This window comes from Platalea leucorodia (assembly GCF_965183815.1).
Source record: "Platalea leucorodia genome assembly, chromosome: 1".
NCBI lineage: Eukaryota > Metazoa > Chordata > Aves > Pelecaniformes > Threskiornithidae > Platalea > Platalea leucorodia.
Genome location: NC_138823.1, coordinates 161,501,925 through 161,519,265, shown reverse-complemented (window position 1 = coordinate 161,519,265; position 17,341 = coordinate 161,501,925). Strand labels below are relative to the sequence as shown.

At 45.7% G+C, this 17,341-nt stretch overlaps 1 protein-coding gene across 1 annotated transcript in view; it reads right to left on the bottom strand.

Annotated features, from left to right (window-relative positions):
* The window catches only part of PRKAG2 (protein kinase AMP-activated non-catalytic subunit gamma 2), a 228,657-nt gene that overhangs the window by 71,688 nt on the left and 139,628 nt on the right, over nucleotides 1-17,341 (bottom strand). Inside the window, exon 4 of the mRNA XM_082316956.1 lies at nucleotides 2,621-2,835. Coding sequence (XP_082173082.1) covers nucleotides 2,621-2,835 — 215 coding nt within the window. The remainder of the gene's footprint in view (nucleotides 1-2,620; nucleotides 2,836-17,341) is intronic.

The following is a 17,341-nucleotide window of genomic DNA, read 5'->3' as shown; positions in this document are numbered from 1 at the left end:
ACATAGAAGCTTCCCTGTCATTAAACTGATCATCTAACAGCATGGCCACTATGAAACCATTTATCGTATAATTTATAGCGTGTTTTTAAGGTAATTGGAATTGTTATGCCAAGAAATGGTGACCTAAGTAAACAAGAAATTGAGTTTGCCTTTTACGGATTTCTTTATGGCATGTGCATTGTGAGAACGTATTTATTAACACACAGCTCAGAATAAATGAGATGTTTGAAATACAGGACTCAAATCAAGAATGTTGGTCTACTGCTGTCATATTTGTAAAGGAAGGCCAGGTAAATAACTTACAGGGATCGAAAGCCGCAACAGTCCTGAGTGAACACCCATCAGCTTCGGGTTCATGCCCTTCTGCAGGAACTTAGCCTTTCTCTCCTTAGCAGTTTCTCCTACTAGAAAAGCATGGCAAATCTCTCTCTCCGGTCTCTGCTGAAAATGAAACATCCAGGGCTTTGTTCCTCGCAGATCTGTAGCTGCTGACATTTGTTCCCAAGAAAACCAAATGATTCACTGACAGCCCTGCACACTCCCTGTTCTCAGATATAAATGAGTACAGAGGGTACAAATCAAAGATAATCAGGCGCTATACATCCTATGTATTTTATATATACATATATATGCATATGTGTATTTCTGTATCTTCTGAACAGGAGATAATTGAGCCCAACATATTGAGTTTCCATCCAGACTCTCTCTTGTACATACATACAGCCACAACAGTTGATAAATACTTGCTGAGAATTCTGTTTCTTTATTCTGGCATCTTCTACTCAACTTCACATTGTCCGAATCAGCAAATAATTAAAAACAGAACAAACTTTTCAGTCTTTCGGTCAGTGGAATGTGCTAAGATTATGTTTCCCCATTTCTATTCTAACAGGTACAAAAGACTCCTCTGTAACTGCATAACAGAGATAATCACATTCATATGCAAATACTGTGACTGACTGAAACCTACCAAAAATATTTGTGTGTCCTACAAGCCTTTGAGTTTCATAATTTATGTATCCCAAGACTACTACTTACATGGAAAGGCAGCGAGTTGGCTGGAGAAAAGTTACTGCCGGAGTTCCCTAACTATAAATGTAGGATTTATTTTATTTAATACTTTAATTATTTACTTTTGCATAGCAGCAGAACAGAAAGTCTGTATTTTGCAGGGAGAGTTTGGCTCGCTTAATCTAGAAAAACAAAGGTTGGCTGCAGGTACAACAGGATGTAACAATGAATGAACATGGCTATTAATTATACGAGCAAATGGTCATAACCTGTCCATGAAAAAAATCAGGTTAAAAATCAGAGACTTCCTAATTGTTAGAGAAGGGGTCCCCAAAACAGGGCATGTGTTTTACTGGGTGGGCGTGAACAAGTTGAAAGTCGTACGTGAACACTGATCCAGTACCTGCACACTTGCAGCGTAACAACTGCTGCCGCTGCTGTCGAGGTACCTAACGCAGAAGTAACAAGGCTTTGGGATTGCTGCGCTGGCCCGTTCAGATCCCGGAGCAGCTTTCCCACGGGCGAGGGGGAGGAAACATCCTGCTTTTAAATACATCGCTAAGAACTGGCACGAAACGGAACTTGTAGTCGTTCAACAGGGAAACAAACCTCATGAACCTTCATGTCCTTTACAGTTCTAGATTTCTAGATACAGAAAATGTCAAAGATTTTATATTCTGAGGAAAAAGAAAAAAAAAAAGAAGAAAAGATGGGGACAGACAGGTGGAGGGTAGTTAACTCTGGTAACAGGTCACGCTTTGCTAGTTCCATGAGGCAGGGGAACGGTGAACGGAAAGACAGGTAATGCAAAGGATTTAACATGAAAAAGAAAGAAGGAGCACAAAGGCAGAGGAGCACAAAAAGAGCAGAAGAGCAGCGACGCCTCTGAGGCTCAGGCTGGCCAAGGGAGAGGGGAGGAGGGACAACGGCACGCAGTGGGGATGTTGCGGAGGAGAGTATCAGAGGCTGGAATTCACGTGTTCCCAGGAACCGCCGAGTTCAGGCATTCCCAGGAGCTGAAGAAACCACTCTTATGAAGACACCTACTGCGTGGGGGGCTGGATAAATACCCTGGCAGTGCTGCCCTTCCTCCTCTACTCCCTGCGCTGGGGCAGGAGGCGTGATAGCAACTACTGCCATTAGTCACCAGTTGTCCCAGTCATCTCAGGCTCCAGAGGCAGCAGGAACTCAACTCCCCTGCAGCTCATACTGTGAATTTCTTTTTGATATGCTCTCCGTGGCTGCTAGCTCTCAGATCAGCTCTTCCTAGGGGAGATAAAGACAATCCTAAATAAAATGTTATCCTTCTCCAAAGTGGCACCTCAGCAATGTATGCTGGGATCTGTAGTCGCAGCCAAACTGCCTTGAGAATAGTGCAAAAATCAGTTGCTATTTGGGTAAATCAGAAGGGGAGCTGCCACCGTTGGACTCCTAGTGCCTTGTCAGCTGAACACTGGGAGAAGCTGAGGCAAGTCTGAAGTAAAAGGCCCATGAAATTGTTCTCGTTCCACCGTATGGACACACACGCCCATCGGTTGCAATACAAGAAAGAGTTAACACACAACCCTGTACATTGGCCAGCAGAAAACGGTACACATGCTTTACTTACTGGTTTTGAGGTAGCACAGGGAGCTGGTGTCATGATAGGAGGCTTGGCTGCACTTTGAGATGGAGGCAAAGAAAATCTCTGCCCTGTGTCCGGAGGTGAAGAACAGTGAATCCGTGTTTCTAGTCTCTCAGGCTCATGCTTATAGGATTCAAGAGGAAACGTGGGCTGCTTGGTCACTTGGGTTGGGGTAGATGGAGAAGAGGAGAGGCCAGAGGCTGTAAACAAGAAGAAACACCAAAGATCGGTTCAGAAGAAAAGCAAACGGAAATCTCAGCTTTACAGTGAACCTCTATTTTTTCATCAGACTTCCCCAGACTAAAAATATGTATCTCGCCTCCTCGTTTACGCAAGGGAATTGCTCCGCCTTGCCGTTAAAACTCTTTTAATCATTCACCTGGTTGAGCTGTCTGATCCATTTACAGGGAGGCAGAGTGGCAAGCCGAGCGCTGGAGGTTCGTAGTGTGCTAACCTCCTGTCCGATTGCTTATTTCTAAAATGATCCTCAGCACTAGTTTCACTTCATTGTTTTAATTTTAATACTCCTGTGAGTCTCAGGATTACCTCTATCTCATGGCAAATGGCTCGGGCTTTAGTGGTTGCTTTTTCTTCTTTTTCATTATTTTACCAGTATCTCAGCCAGCAGCTAGAATAAAACTAGGAGCAGAGGCGAAAAGAAACAGGGCATATTTCCCACAAGCCTCGGTCCGCTTTCTATAAGGCTTTTGGCAATGCCTTTATACAAACTAGAATTGTTTTCAGCAGCCTTTGAAGAGAAAGATTATTCCTATCTTTTGCTGAAAATCAGTATCAGCAGCAGATCATTTCTCTTGTGAGCATCCTGTTTTTATTTGACACGTGTATCTACCCCAGCTGTATTTTTGGTTACGTTCTCAGGGCAGTTCTGAATTGTGATCAAACAGATCATTTAAGCTATATTTATTATCCGTTTAAGAACCAGTAGGAATCCACAAACAATTAGAAAATCCAAGTTACAACATCTGTGTTTCTTGTTATATCTATATTTACGTCAGCAAACAAAGGATGATTCTCTTGTGCCAGCATAAATGAGGACAGACTTAAGTGCATAAAAGCTACGAGGCTGAACAGAGTTACATATTTTTAAACAGGCTGTATGATCTCTGAATTTAGTTCACTTCTTGTGCTTCCAGAGATTTCTGCAGAGGGGACTCAAGTCTATTGAAAGGGAGCAGATAAGACAGAATTTAATAAGCATAAAATCCCAAGCCATTCAAACAAGGGTTTGAGAACATGACCATGCATTTCATGGTAAGTCGAGCTCATCTTCTCCGTGTGAGCTTCAAGGCTCCACCAGAGATTTTTGCAGCAGAGATCTTTTCCCATTCAAGAGCTTTGCCCTGGTGTACCCGCCGCCTCCGCTGGTCCCTCCTTTCAGCCCGGGGTCAAGCGTGTTAGTACAACTCGCGCTATACTCATTACCTCTCACATTTTACCTCGCAGAAAGCATTTTCAAAGAAAACTTTGTACTGATGGAAAGTAAGAATAAAACTCAGTAATAACTAAGATGCTAGACTCAGAAGACTAGAAACCCAACAGCTCAGGGAGGGATCTATTGAAGAAACTATTGCTCCTGACATATCTGGGGAGTAATTACCATATCTTATGATTACAGGAATTAAGGAGGAATTTAGGTAACTGTTCTTTAGCTATCGTTCTTCATTGAAAACAACCTTTCTTGATGGCTTTTACATATGAAGAGACTTAACTTTAAGAGAATATTATCACTCTTCAAGAAAACTGCAAGATAATTAGGCTCTAATGTGTTTTATTTGTAGTGGTTTTAGTGGTGCAGTGTAATGTATTTATTTCTTTCAAAGAAAATCCTAACTCATTGAAAAATTTTAGCTTTGCTGGAATCAGAAAGGACCCCCTACTCAGTCCCTCTCTTCAGTCCTTTTCCCAACGTGCAGCTGCCCTGCCAGGACTTCCATTTCATTTCAGAGAGACCTGCAGCTCTGCCAATCCAGCAGCAAGAACCGCAGATCCAGTGGAGACAGCGTTGTAGGGAGATATAAACGTTGGCTAATGGGACGTGCCACGGGGTGAGGCAGGAAGAATAACCCCGGTGTTTGGAATGCCCTCAACTTCTGCCGGTTCCAGTGGGACTGGAGAGCGTTCCTCATCCTGAAGGATTAAAAGGACACCGAACTCGCCTGTTCAGTTTTTGCTTACAGACAAGTTTAGATAAGCAGTTCTGGGGAAGATGCTCTTATCTTCTGTGTTTTTATGGATGTACAAATGTTTCCTGAGCACTCAGACTGGGGTTTGAGGTGGATGGTAGCTGTAATTGATGCAAATGTAAAACCACTGAAAGGGAGAAAACCACCCTTAGATCTTAAAGGCTCGCTGCTGGGATGTGTTCATTGTGCGCTAATGTATTCAGCAAGTCTATAAAAACCATTTCCAGTATCAACAAGCTCTGCCAAAAGAGCTATTACCAGACATAAGGAAACCACATACTCACAGTCCTAACACGGCCGGCCTGCCAAGCATAGAGGACATCTATAGGACACGGGAGGATGTGGATCAAAGGAGACCAAGGAACTAACATCTCTTACATCCTACGGCAACTACTGTCACCTCGTTATAGATGGGCAACAGCACAGCCAGGACAGACAGCGTGGTTTCCATTTTGTAAGAACATTCACTGGTGGTGAATCTCCTTTTGGATGCCAGCCTTGGACGCTTGGCGTGAGTTTTTATGGATGAAGAGCATCTGTGACTCCAGCAACTTTACTGGGAGCACTCTGAGCCTTACAACCATCTTTTTCAACGAGGCACTTAAAACACAAAGTACTCACCGCGAGGCACACCCTCATGCGGCTGAGATTCAATTTTTCTGTGACTCAGTTTCCGCACAGAGGTGGAGGGAAAATTATAATTATTTTGCAGGGTATTTCATTAAATTATGTAATTAAGCTTTTCAATCTTTGGTATTTAAAAGCCTACCTCACAGCATTGTTGTGGTATCTATGTTATTTACATTTGTACAAGACTGAGATTGAAGGAATAATCCCATAGGAAATGTTAAATATTTTTATGATTATTAAAACAAAAGACTTCTGGCTGCTGTGACACAGCTCAACATCCTAAACCCTACAAAGGATTTTATAAAAGGCTGCCACATAAAAGAATGAAGATCTGTAATATATCCCCAGACCAAAATCATTTCAGGAGTCACGGGACTTTGCATTAACTTTAATCCTATCGGACTGCCATCTAAACAGGCAGCACTGGTGTAAATATATAGTTACAGGTATGTGCAGTAGCTGCCCTGTTCTACTACAAAAGACATCCACGGAAGAGACAAGATACAGCTATATCCCATGCCCGGAAACAGTTCATTTTGGAGAAAGTATGCATAAAACAATAACGCAGTGAGAACTAGCCAACAGTTCTAGAGTCTTCTATAATGAAGCCGAAAAAATTCAGTATGTACGTAGGATTTTGGAGAAGAAACAATCTTGAGGTTGGCTGCAAACTCTACTGGTTCTGGTAACAAGATGAACTGATATGGCAAGTAATTATCTCTTATGCTAACGTTTCTTTCATCAGACAATGAAATGCATAATGAAATGTGGTATTTCCGCATTAAGAAATTAAATAGCTCTTCCTTTTTCCATAACATAAAACAAGAGGTTTTTTAGAAAAAAAAATAAAAGAGAGAGAAAAAATCCAGCAGAGCAGTTACTGTGTAACTAGTAAGGCTAACACAAGGTTTTGTCCTATGTTTTCAATTGATCGTCCCTCTCCAGTTTTAAAACAGTCCAAGAGTTTTGCTTTGTTCTGACTCATCCTGACGTTTCCTTCCTGGGGACAAAACAAGAGCGAAAAAAGAGGGTACCTCTGTGGTCCCCATGTTGATGAATCATAAGTCCTCACATTCGCATCATTCAATATGCATATGAATAAGAATATTCATAAGACTATGTGAATGCATGGCGCAAAATTGCGTTAATATAAAGAAAGAACTTTTGTATTATAGTATAACTTTACTCAGAAAACGTATGCGAGATCCTAACAGAACCAAACAGCACTAGTCTTAATTTTGAGCAAAGCGGGGCCACCTCCAGCTGCCTTCTCCCTGTGACAGGGCTGTCCGATGTACGCGGGGGCGGCCCAGCATTCAGGTCTGTGCCTGTGCGTGCGCGGCTTCAGCCGGGATCAAGCTGCACGTCCCAGGTTGGGTGCGAGAGCCCCGAGAAAGCACCGACAGCAGAGCCCGCAGCTTTCGCCCAAGTTAGCATGCAACACTAACTGGCATTTAGGTGGTCACAAACAGACAAAAATAATGTTGCTGCCGTCACTTGTTTCTCTAGGTGTTTGCAGCTATTTCTTTTTAAATAAAGCCCTTATTTTGCACGACACTAAGTAAGTTCTCCACCCACTTTGGGCATTCTGATCCAAAACGGCCTTCCACTGATGCACAGCAGGAAGGGATAAAGCGCTACGCTGTCATTCACCTGCTCCCAAGGGAAGAGGGGAGGCTGCCCTCCTAAATTTCCTACATTCCCCGGGTGACACCCACAATTAGCTCTGTCACCTACATTTCATGGCTGACCTGGCAGGATGCATCTGGTGGTTTCTGGGAGGAAGGATGCTCACAGCCCAGTGATTCCTGCCAGAGCCTCCCTTTTCATATCAGCCCTTGTCCAGAAAGAAAAACAGCCCCTGCCCCCACGAAGCTTTGGAGCCTCCTGCCCCCAAATGATGCTGGATTCAGGGATGTGCTGATGCTCCGCTACCAAAGGCCGGCTGCGGGCGGTTCGGAACAGAGTCGCGCTGCCCTGCGGAGGGCCCAAGCGATGTAGCCAGCAGCCGGCTCTCAAACTTCACTTTTGTGTTTGTGCGCTTGGAGATGAAGTTGCTAAAACTGGTGAGAGTTACTGGCCATAAAAAATCAATCACTTTTGCAGGTGACCTCTTCCTAGGAATCACACTTCAGTATTCTCTCGTCCTGTACCTGATCAAGCAGAAAATGCCATTGCTAACATGTAAAGCTGTTGCTAAAATGGCCTTCCAAGTTTATATATAGGGATATATTCATTTACCATTTCGACTGCAACTTCTCAGTAAAAAACAAAAGGAATTTCCATTTGCAGTGGCTCCATGGGACACTTTTTGTCCGATTCCTTCCCAGGACAACACTGTCCTTTCATTTCCATCCTTCAGCTGGCAGTGACACAGAGAAGGCGGCAGGCTGCGGCTGCTGAATTTTAAGTGGTTAGCAGCACAAGTGAATCTGAGTTGAGCCGGCTGTTCATTACGCTGATTCACTCTTCAGACATAATACTATGTTAATTTTGACATATAAGCAAATTGATGCAAATTATGTGAAATGAAGTTTAATGCCACTCACTGGCAGTAAAACTATGAACCCATAAGCAGGTAAATGGGTACTGGCTGTTTCTATTCAAATAGTACTGGTGATATTGACACTAAATGTTGTAAAATACCTGTTAGTTTAAAAAAAAAAAAATAAAATTAAGCCTGAAAAGTAATCTTAAAAGTTATTGTACCAAAAAATATAACAGATACTGCCCAGGAGATTTCCTGCCGTATCGAGCATTTTCACTTACGCACCCACTCAGGGTGTCTCCCACCCTACAAGAACGACAGCCCCTACCGTTGAACCACATAGCCTGTACCTGTGCTCAGCAGCGCACCACCCGTCCAACAGGCAGGCCTTCCAGTCCTTCACCTGGCCTCCCCGGCTCTGCCTGAGCAGCATCTGTCCTAGCTGCACTGCTAAGCACTTTTCTTTCAGTCTTATTGAAACAACTCCATGGCTTTTCATACAGCTGGGACACCATTCAACGGGAAGCTCACTCGTTTCCAAAAACATCTTTCAGAATTTTTTATTAATCAAAGGAAGAGTAAAACACACCCTGTAACTCATTAAAATATCATATGCTGTCTGAAAAGTTTCACAGGGAAACTTAAAATTTGGAGTAAAAAATCTAATTTCTTTCTATTAGTTCAAACATAGTAAAGGAAATCCCTCCTTAAAAGGTCTCAGCCACAGAAATACCCGAACCTGAAAGCACCAACTTTTGCTTTAGAAGCATTTTCACTTTGTAAAACCTGAGACAAAGCCATACCAGTTTCCAGGATTCAGCCCATCCTCCTCTGCCTGTGGTCTGTTTACGCGCCTAAACAGCGCTCGTGCCTGTGGGATCTGCAATGTAACACCTTTTCCTCATAAAACTGAGAATATCAGGGAGCCGAAGAGTTTTATTAGTAAAGTTTTGAGAACTGTTCTTCTTTCGGAAGATCTCGAGGCCCCTGTATGAGGAAAGGCTGATCCAGAGAAACGCTTTCCCACTGCTGTATCCTTTAAAGGGTTTACTGCAGATTTCTCGGGCACTGCTGATGAGACAGAGGATCTCCCACCTTGCCCAGAATTGTACATTGGTTATCTTAAGTTTGTCAAATGTACATGACAAATCTGGAAAGACTTGACACGTTATGTCAGCATGGCTTGCAGAAGATAACTGAAATAGTATTTCATTTCTTCAGAGCAGCTTTTCAAACACCCACCATCTGGGAACCGCAAGCAGGCTACACCTCCAGTCTCAGATAACGGGGGCTTTGCAAGCCTTGGGAGGTTTCGGTGTTGTGTTGTTTTGCCTTTTCAGAGTGCACGGCGAGGTCCTGGACACGTTACCACAGCAGCCACCCCCCTGCGCTGGCCGGCAGGATCTGTCCGACGGGCTCCCAGCCCCGGGGATCTATCCCACGGCCCGAGCACCCGTGCAGGCGCTTGCTACCCTCGCCCCCCAAGCTCAGCGCCTTTTTGAGACTGAAACCGCCACAGTGACCCTGCCTTTTCACACTGAGTTCTTAATAGCTACTCTCCACAACTAGATGAGTTTCATCACTTTTGGTTTTGCATTGCCTGTTTTCAACAGACTTGCTTTTTTCCTTTATTCAGCAAATTTCTACCAGAGCACAGGAGTTGACCGGGGGTTTGATTGTCAGGAAGGAGGTGGCTGCCAAGGGCTGTGAACTTGGGCTCTTAGGGCTATAGGCAAGCTGCAGGAAGTAGTATAGGGGATCCAGGGATGTATACAATTATGAATTTGTTGCTTTTAAAGCAACACATAACACGGGATCCAAACACAGCAAGCAGAGACCAGAAATCCTGGCGTAAAGCATCCCTCCCAATGGGAGTCTTCTAGTTCTCATTGGCAGGAAGGTTCCAGTCTGGCTTCTAAATCCCAATTTTCTGCCACCCCTTCTCCTTTGTCTTGTAAATACTGGAGAGAATACCATGGGCAAATAATTCATAGCGAAGAAAAAGAGATCAGCCACGAGCTTGATGGCAAAGAATAGCTTCTTTTGGTTTTGTTTTTTTGAGGCAGCCAAATGCACATCCCACTGCTGTTTGACAGCCTGACGGGTGATAAATGAAGAGGTCCTGGTAATGGTTGAGGGAGCCACCGGGTAAGTGCCTGAGCCAGGCACGAGGAATTGCCTCAGCACGGTAATTACATTGAGAGACTCAGCACCAAGACTTTACCAGCCACCATGTGCTGTCAGAAGCTCAGGCAACGCGTACCTTGCCAGCAGAAGGGCCAACGACAGGCGCGAAGCGTTAACAGCGAGCCTCAGCAGGTAACAGCACCGTGGGGAAACAGCCTGTAGAACCACAAGAAGCAGAAGGAGGAGGTTTGGGCACGCATCTCTCTGAGAAGCACACGAGAGCGAAGAATGCTTTATCCTCCCGTGCATTCGTCACGCACAGATTGTGGGGTCAAGAAGCTTGCAAATACCAGATTTTCACTTTCTGAATCACCTGGCTAACTTGCCAAATCCTGCCGCTGACAGCAGAGCAGGAGGAGTTTGAGTGCCGCCTTCCAAATGGCTCCTGCTGTACACAGGCCCAGGACTGCCGATAACAGGAGGTGACATTCTGCAACCGCTGCCTGGGGGTAACTGCTGGGTTACAACAAAAGCTAGCTGTGCAGCACTATGATACCCATCTAAAAAGTCGCTAAAATGAAAATCAATCACTCCTCTTCATTCGAACTGCGCTAGAAAGACACATGACATCTGTACAAACCCCGAGTTTCTTTTTCTGATCCAAACCAGATGACTAACGAGCGTAAGCCAATCCGTGCCAATAAGCCACGTGCAACAGTTGGCCCTTATCAAGACGCTGCTATCTGCTGAAAGAAAAGTCTCCTCTGGCTTCCCGGCCCGGTATCAGCACGTTAGCCAGGCGTAGCACTACATCACATGGCAGAGATTCACATGCTCACTTGTACTATGCGCTGGTTACAGCCGGCTGCTGTGAGAAACAATGCCTACAGCAGGACTACTTTATTTACTTAATACACCACCTGGCATTTAAACTTTCACAGAGTACTTTGTGTTCAGAGGCTTTAATGAAATAACTTTTGTTTTCTCTTTTAGCAAAGACGTCTGGCTGCTAAAGCTAACATTTAACAGCTCTTTCCACATTAACCTCAGTTGTCCTATCTAGGCTTGCTTTGCTGTTTTGAGCCACGCTGAGCTAAATGCTCCCCTGCCATTACAGAAAGCTGCAAACTGCCTGTCTTTGGTGACACTTCGGTGGCCAGCACCGTCTGTCCCTCCGTCGCCCCGTCCTCTGCCAGAGGCTGCTGTAACTGCTTTCTGCCCCGGCGCCCTCTCCCTGCTTTTGCACAGCAAAGCTTCCAAACCACAGTTACCATCATCATCGCTCCTATTTTGCTCCTGGTAGCACCCGCTGCGTGCAACGTGCTTCACACACATCACAGATAACACGGGCCCCGACCCGAAGGGTTGACATTTTGACAGGCAAAGGAAAAGAGGAGGAAAATGAAGGGGGGAAAGGTGGGAGGGGAATGGTGCATGCACAACATATAAAGACAAGTTTGGAAGTAATTATTTTCTTGTTCTGATGCTTAATTTCACACTTATGGATTTCATACTTAAGCACTGCACTAAATGTCAGCTTTATAAAAGCAGCTGCTTGAGGGGCTGCAGAACAGGGTAAGTTGCTGCTTCTCCCATGATTTATGAGATGATCTTCCAAAGTAAATTTCAAAAATGAGGGAACTGAGGCCAAGGTTTTTCTAGCTCGCTTGCTCTAAATCACTGCCTTAACTGTGTACCTTATTTCTGTAACACGCTAAAGCAGAGGAACACCCCGTGGAAACTGAAAAAAACCCCAAACATTTGACAAATATGTCATTAGAGGTCCAAATCAATGAAAAGAACAGTCTAAATCCGAGCCGGCAGAACCCCACTGAAATCACTGTGGGTGATTTCATCTGCATAGTACATCTCCTCGCTGTGTAACCGAGAGACAGAATATTAATGCACATAAAGACCACTGGGATATCCATTTACAGCGTATGCGTGGAAGCTCCAGGGCTGGCGCCAGGGGAAGGCGTACTGCAACGCTGCACGCCGCCACGACCGCGCGGCGGGGAGGCAAGCGTTCAGGCCGCGCCGCTTTCGGAGGTGTGGAATAGCAGGCTGTAAGGCTGTTGGAGCAGAGCCTTCAGGGCTCAGGTCCTGGGACCTGCTCTCTGTTTAATTTATCAGCTTATATTAGCCTCAGTTTCCTACTCCTACAATGAAGAAAAAAGCCCTAGAGGTGCTAGTAAAGGCATCAGAGTTACAGCTGGATTGCAAGTCTCGCAGCACAGTTTACTTTTTATTTTCTGCAATGCTTACAAGGGCACTGAGGTGAGAGTAATTAAATATCTGCCAAGTGCTCTAAATCCTCAGGAAAGCTGTAGCTAGAGAATGAAGCTGTAATTTGCAATTTCTTTGCTTCTGAAATTCGTGTTTTTCAAACCCTCTGTTCTTCTCTTAATTAAAAGAACAAAAAATCTCCCTCATTCTAGCTCCTTTCAAAATTCAACAGGAGTCCCAGCACCGCTTCAGCCTCTGGCATTTGCCTCTCCCCACTGTGTCTGACTCAGGCTTCTGTCTCATCGTGATTCCTGTCTTGCCAACCTGGGAATTAATCTTTTCGTGCACATATGGCACAGCAGAGACGGCACAGTGCTCTCTAGCACACCTACCAAAGCCTTCTGAAGAAATAACTAATGACTTCATGGCTCTTGTTTGATTGAAAATAAATTGCTATGGGCCTGCTCCTGCTCTTTATGCCACTTGGTAGTATAATTTCCATTGCCTTCATGGGCACTGGATCATGCTTTTAGCTGAACATTAGTGCCGTAAATGGCTGCTTTCTCTAGACACAAGCCTGCTCAGAGACTAACCCTCTCCTTCCCATGAAACGATCCGCACAACAGTGGCTTTCTTCTGCCTTTCACAATTAGATCTCGAAGCGATGTAGATCAAAACTAACCTCGGATCTCTGTCCTTCTGGTTAGTGCTAATCCGGACCGGCTTCCCGATGCACTACAAACACTTGTCCTGGCACAAGTAGGAGGGCAGCGGGAAAGGGGCCAGGAAGAAAGCAGAATCACTGGGTACAGTGGCATTGCTGGTTTATACCACTCGAAGCGTACAGAAAACTACAGCCCAAATTCTTCTAACGAGTGCTCTGAACAGAGCTGTCCATCTGGGATCTGATTGAGGGCATAAGGGAGAAAAAAGGGGAGAAGGCAGCTGCACAGCCATGTACCAAAACCACAACTGTAGCAAAAGACTTAAAATATGCCCCGAATTGGGATGTACGTATCTACCACTGGCAAGTCCATGCTCCCATATATGATGAATCAGTTACCATCTTATTTTCTTCTCCCAGCACAGAAGCTGGGTCAGCTTAAAATCCGATGAAGCCCTGTCCTCTCGCCGTGACTCTCCACACTCTTACCAATAAAGTAAGTACTGCCATGATACCCAGCAAGGAAACGAGGCCGAAGAGCAGTGATATCACATCTGTGCATTAAAACTTCAGCCTGGAGCCAGGAGGTACCCCAAGAGGCTATCCGAGGTACACTGAAAGGTATGTCTACAAAGTTTTAGTTGCTGGTGTTGCCACAACTGTGCAAGTCAAACACGCTTAGCAAGCATGCTGCACGCTCAACAGAGCCATGAGCGCTTGGGCCCATCCTACTTAAAGAAAGAGTTCATCCAGAAATGAATCCCAACTTCGTTAACAAAAGGCTAAAGGGAATTTTAAACGCCTACCTGGACAAATATCAGTCACAAACTGATTTCAAACAACTTCATGTTGAAATGAACAAATGCTTACCCTGGGATATTTAATGGTCCTGTCATTTTGGAGGTCCCCTTAAACTCCGTCATCTTATTCTTCTTACCTGCCCACGAGTAAAATTCAGACTCATGGGAGGGGACTAAACTTCAGTGATGTCCACTGCATTGGATCAACCAACACCTGGTCCGGTTTTATCTCTCTATTGCCAAGTGTTGATATTGACCACACACGTTTCTGATATTTCTGCGTCAACCACACGATGCAAGGTTGGCCCGTGCCTTCCCATCCACATGTGCTTTCTTGACTCCTGATCTACCTCCTCCTTCTGCAGATCAAGCGTCTCTTCTCCTCTCTACGCTTCCTGCTAAAATATTAAACGCTGCACTTCAGGTCCGCTAGACACTGATGTGAGGAATTCCTCACACAATTCCTTTTTTCTTGTTACTTCACCTTCTGTTTGCAGGCTGATTTAAACCGTCCTCATCCGCTTGCCTACTCACCAGAGCGCCTGCAACACCAACGCCCCAAAGCATGCCACGGGGTGCCTGCCTTTGCTGGGCTGCACAGCAGCTCGCAGCCGACACCTCCGCGCAGCCCCAGCTCTGCGGTGCGGCGGGCTGCTGGCAGGGAGCAGCACAAGTGCCCTTCAGCAGAGCACGCTGACATTTTTCCAAAGGGCTGGCCAGGCAATTTTCCTCTCCAGGAAATCCTTCCCCTCCCTTCTCATCCAACCCCAGCTTCACCCCACAGCCCATCCCAGGTCACTATTACAGCATGCCTCCAGCACGTGACAGCAGTCACATTCCTGGCTTGTTTTACTCCTCAGAGCTGTCATCCTGCTATAAAGCGTATGAAAACAGCAGGAGCCAACAGGACCCAGCATGCTGAGAGTGAGTACCTACACAGCAGACTCCTTGGAGCAGGGGACACCTTCATGCCAGAGGTTTCCCTCACTCAGTGGGGAAATCCGATCTATTTAAGCAGATCTACCTTTGCCCTTTCATTCTGCCCTTCCCCCCATCACCCCAGTTCTCATCCTTTTGCAGGTGTCTCCCTAAGTCCCCAGAGACTTTGGTCCCATTCCTGCACGCCAGCATCAGCTGTGGACAGGCAGCTCACACTGACACTCCAACTATCCTCACTTCACGCTCAAATTAATACGCTAAAGCGGGGTAGGGATTTCACAGCCATCGCTTCAGTCCTCGGACTCAGGAAGGCTGAGCCGTGTCTGCTCACGTACAAGACAGCTCAGTGACAAGCCCAGAGGACTGGCACACTTTAAACTGCAGAAGCTAGGTAAATCCAGCAGCCACAAAAATCACGTAAGGCAAACAGGGTGCTTGGTACTTCCACTGCATCAGGGAAAAGCTCAGTGCACCTCCAAGCAGGTATGTTTGCAGAGGCCCTTCCTCCAAGTTTGCTACTTCTCTGACTAGGACAAGGGAATATCTGAAAGCTCAGACATAAGAGGTGCAGACAAAGTCTACGATATGAGCGTTATATACACTACAAGGGGAAAAAGCATAACCAGCTCCGACTGGCTAACGTGCCAGAGAAGAAAAGCATGGACAGGTCTTAAATATCTGATCTCAGTATCTCCTTCCCTAGGTGGATCAGTGAGAAAGCTACATCCATTACTAGAAGAAGATCTGCATTAGAGAACAACCTGTGGGCAGTGATCTGGCCGCCGGCCCTATTGTCTTCTGTAATTCTACAATGGTCGAGGAAAGAAAGGCACAGAAGACACCTATGCCCTTTTATTTCAGGCTTTAACCCCTCAAGAATCTGTGCGCACAGGGGCAGATGCAGAGAAGGGCTTCAGAGCAGGCTGCGAGGAGGGAACCTGAGGGCAGGACCAGACCTGGGGAAGGGATGGCTCCACCAGCCAGGACCAGATCGAGCAATTGCTGAGGCTGCTGCAACAGCCCTGGCAGAGCCGCTCCAATGCTGCTCTTCAACTCAGAGCAGATGGTTACCACAACCTCCACCCCACCGCCCTGTCCGCCGACACAGCTGGAAACGGTTCGGGGCTTCGAACCAGGAGGAAAGTACGTTCAACCTAAAACCTTCCGAAGAGCAGGAGGCCTCTTCACAGGACAAGAGGAGCGGGTGCTTCCCCGCTAACCTGCGCCGGTCCCTGGGATGCCCAGGCAGCCGAGCAGGCTGCTGGTTATGCAAGTACTGACTCAGATGTCACGGAGCAAAGCCAACACCGCAAAGGCCGTGGTGAACAACTGTCAAATGATAAAAGATTTCAGTCGCTGCTGACTGAAGCTGGATTTAACCTAGCAGGGAAAGGCTTTGTATCTCATTACCAACTCGCTGCGCCAGTCACTTCCCTCCCCAGCTGCACTATTTTGACCTCATTTCTGAAAATAAATTATGAGCTGTTTTCTCCTTGTAACAAGTAACTATTGCACTGGAAAGCTGCTTGTTTTTGGTTGTTAAAGCAAGGCAGTGCTGCAACCTGTTCCTCGAAGCACGGGCAGCTCCGGACAAGAGCATCACCCCAGTCCCTGCATATCCCCCAGATACCCAGGACTCCCATTCAGAACGCCATTTAGATTGAATCTGCCTCCACAAACAGACCGTGACAAGTTTTCAGGCACTTCTGCAAGTAGTAAATCGCTATATATTACGCCAGTTTACTGAACGTTGGCAAAACTGTATTTGATGCTGAGAGTCATCTGCTGCTGCTCAACACAAAAGAATCAGTCAGATGGTGAAAGACCAGCTGGCTTTGAAGAGCCGCCTAGATAAGGGTTCGTGGCTGATAGCTCATTAGCTGAGCCAGGTCTTGCAAAAACCAGTCGAGAAAGAGGACTGGTGTCTAGTCCTTCCAGTTCAGATTCAGAGGACATAAGATGAGGAGACTCTACTTGCCAAGAAAGCCACATCCTTTGCTTTCCTGAGCCTCTATTTTTTCTGACAGCCGATTATATTCCTGACACCTCCAGAAAAATAGAAGATGACACTGCAGAGACAGCATGAACATATGATCCTTAACTCCTACCAACCAAGAGCTTACAGATTGACTGCAAAGAACATCAGGAAGTTCTGCAATGTTCTTCCTTCAAGAGAGGACAGGATAGTAGTGAATAACGCTCATGGCTCTCCAAATGTTTCCATAACATTTATCCTTACAGGCTCTTGTCACATCAGGGGGCCTCAGCAGTTCATTTGCACCACTCATTCCATCACTCTGTAAAGCTGTGGCCCCAAGAAGCTTTTATTTTTTTCTCCTCTTTATTTTTTTAAACTATTGCATTGGTTAAACAGATATAGTCTGCCAAAGTTTCACCACTGTAAAAGGAATTCGATCACTGTTTTGTGGAAGGTAGCTGGGATTTAGCTGACACTTTTTTCTTGATGCAGGATTGAACTGAAGCATCACCCTGAAGTTCTGTTGAACTTGAACGGGATCCAGCTTGGAACAACTCAGCTGTATCGGTGTTGGACCACAGTTGGTACAAGCTGAACACCAGCCCAGGCCAGCTGAGACCTCCGGACCATCACGTGGCTGGCCACTAGCC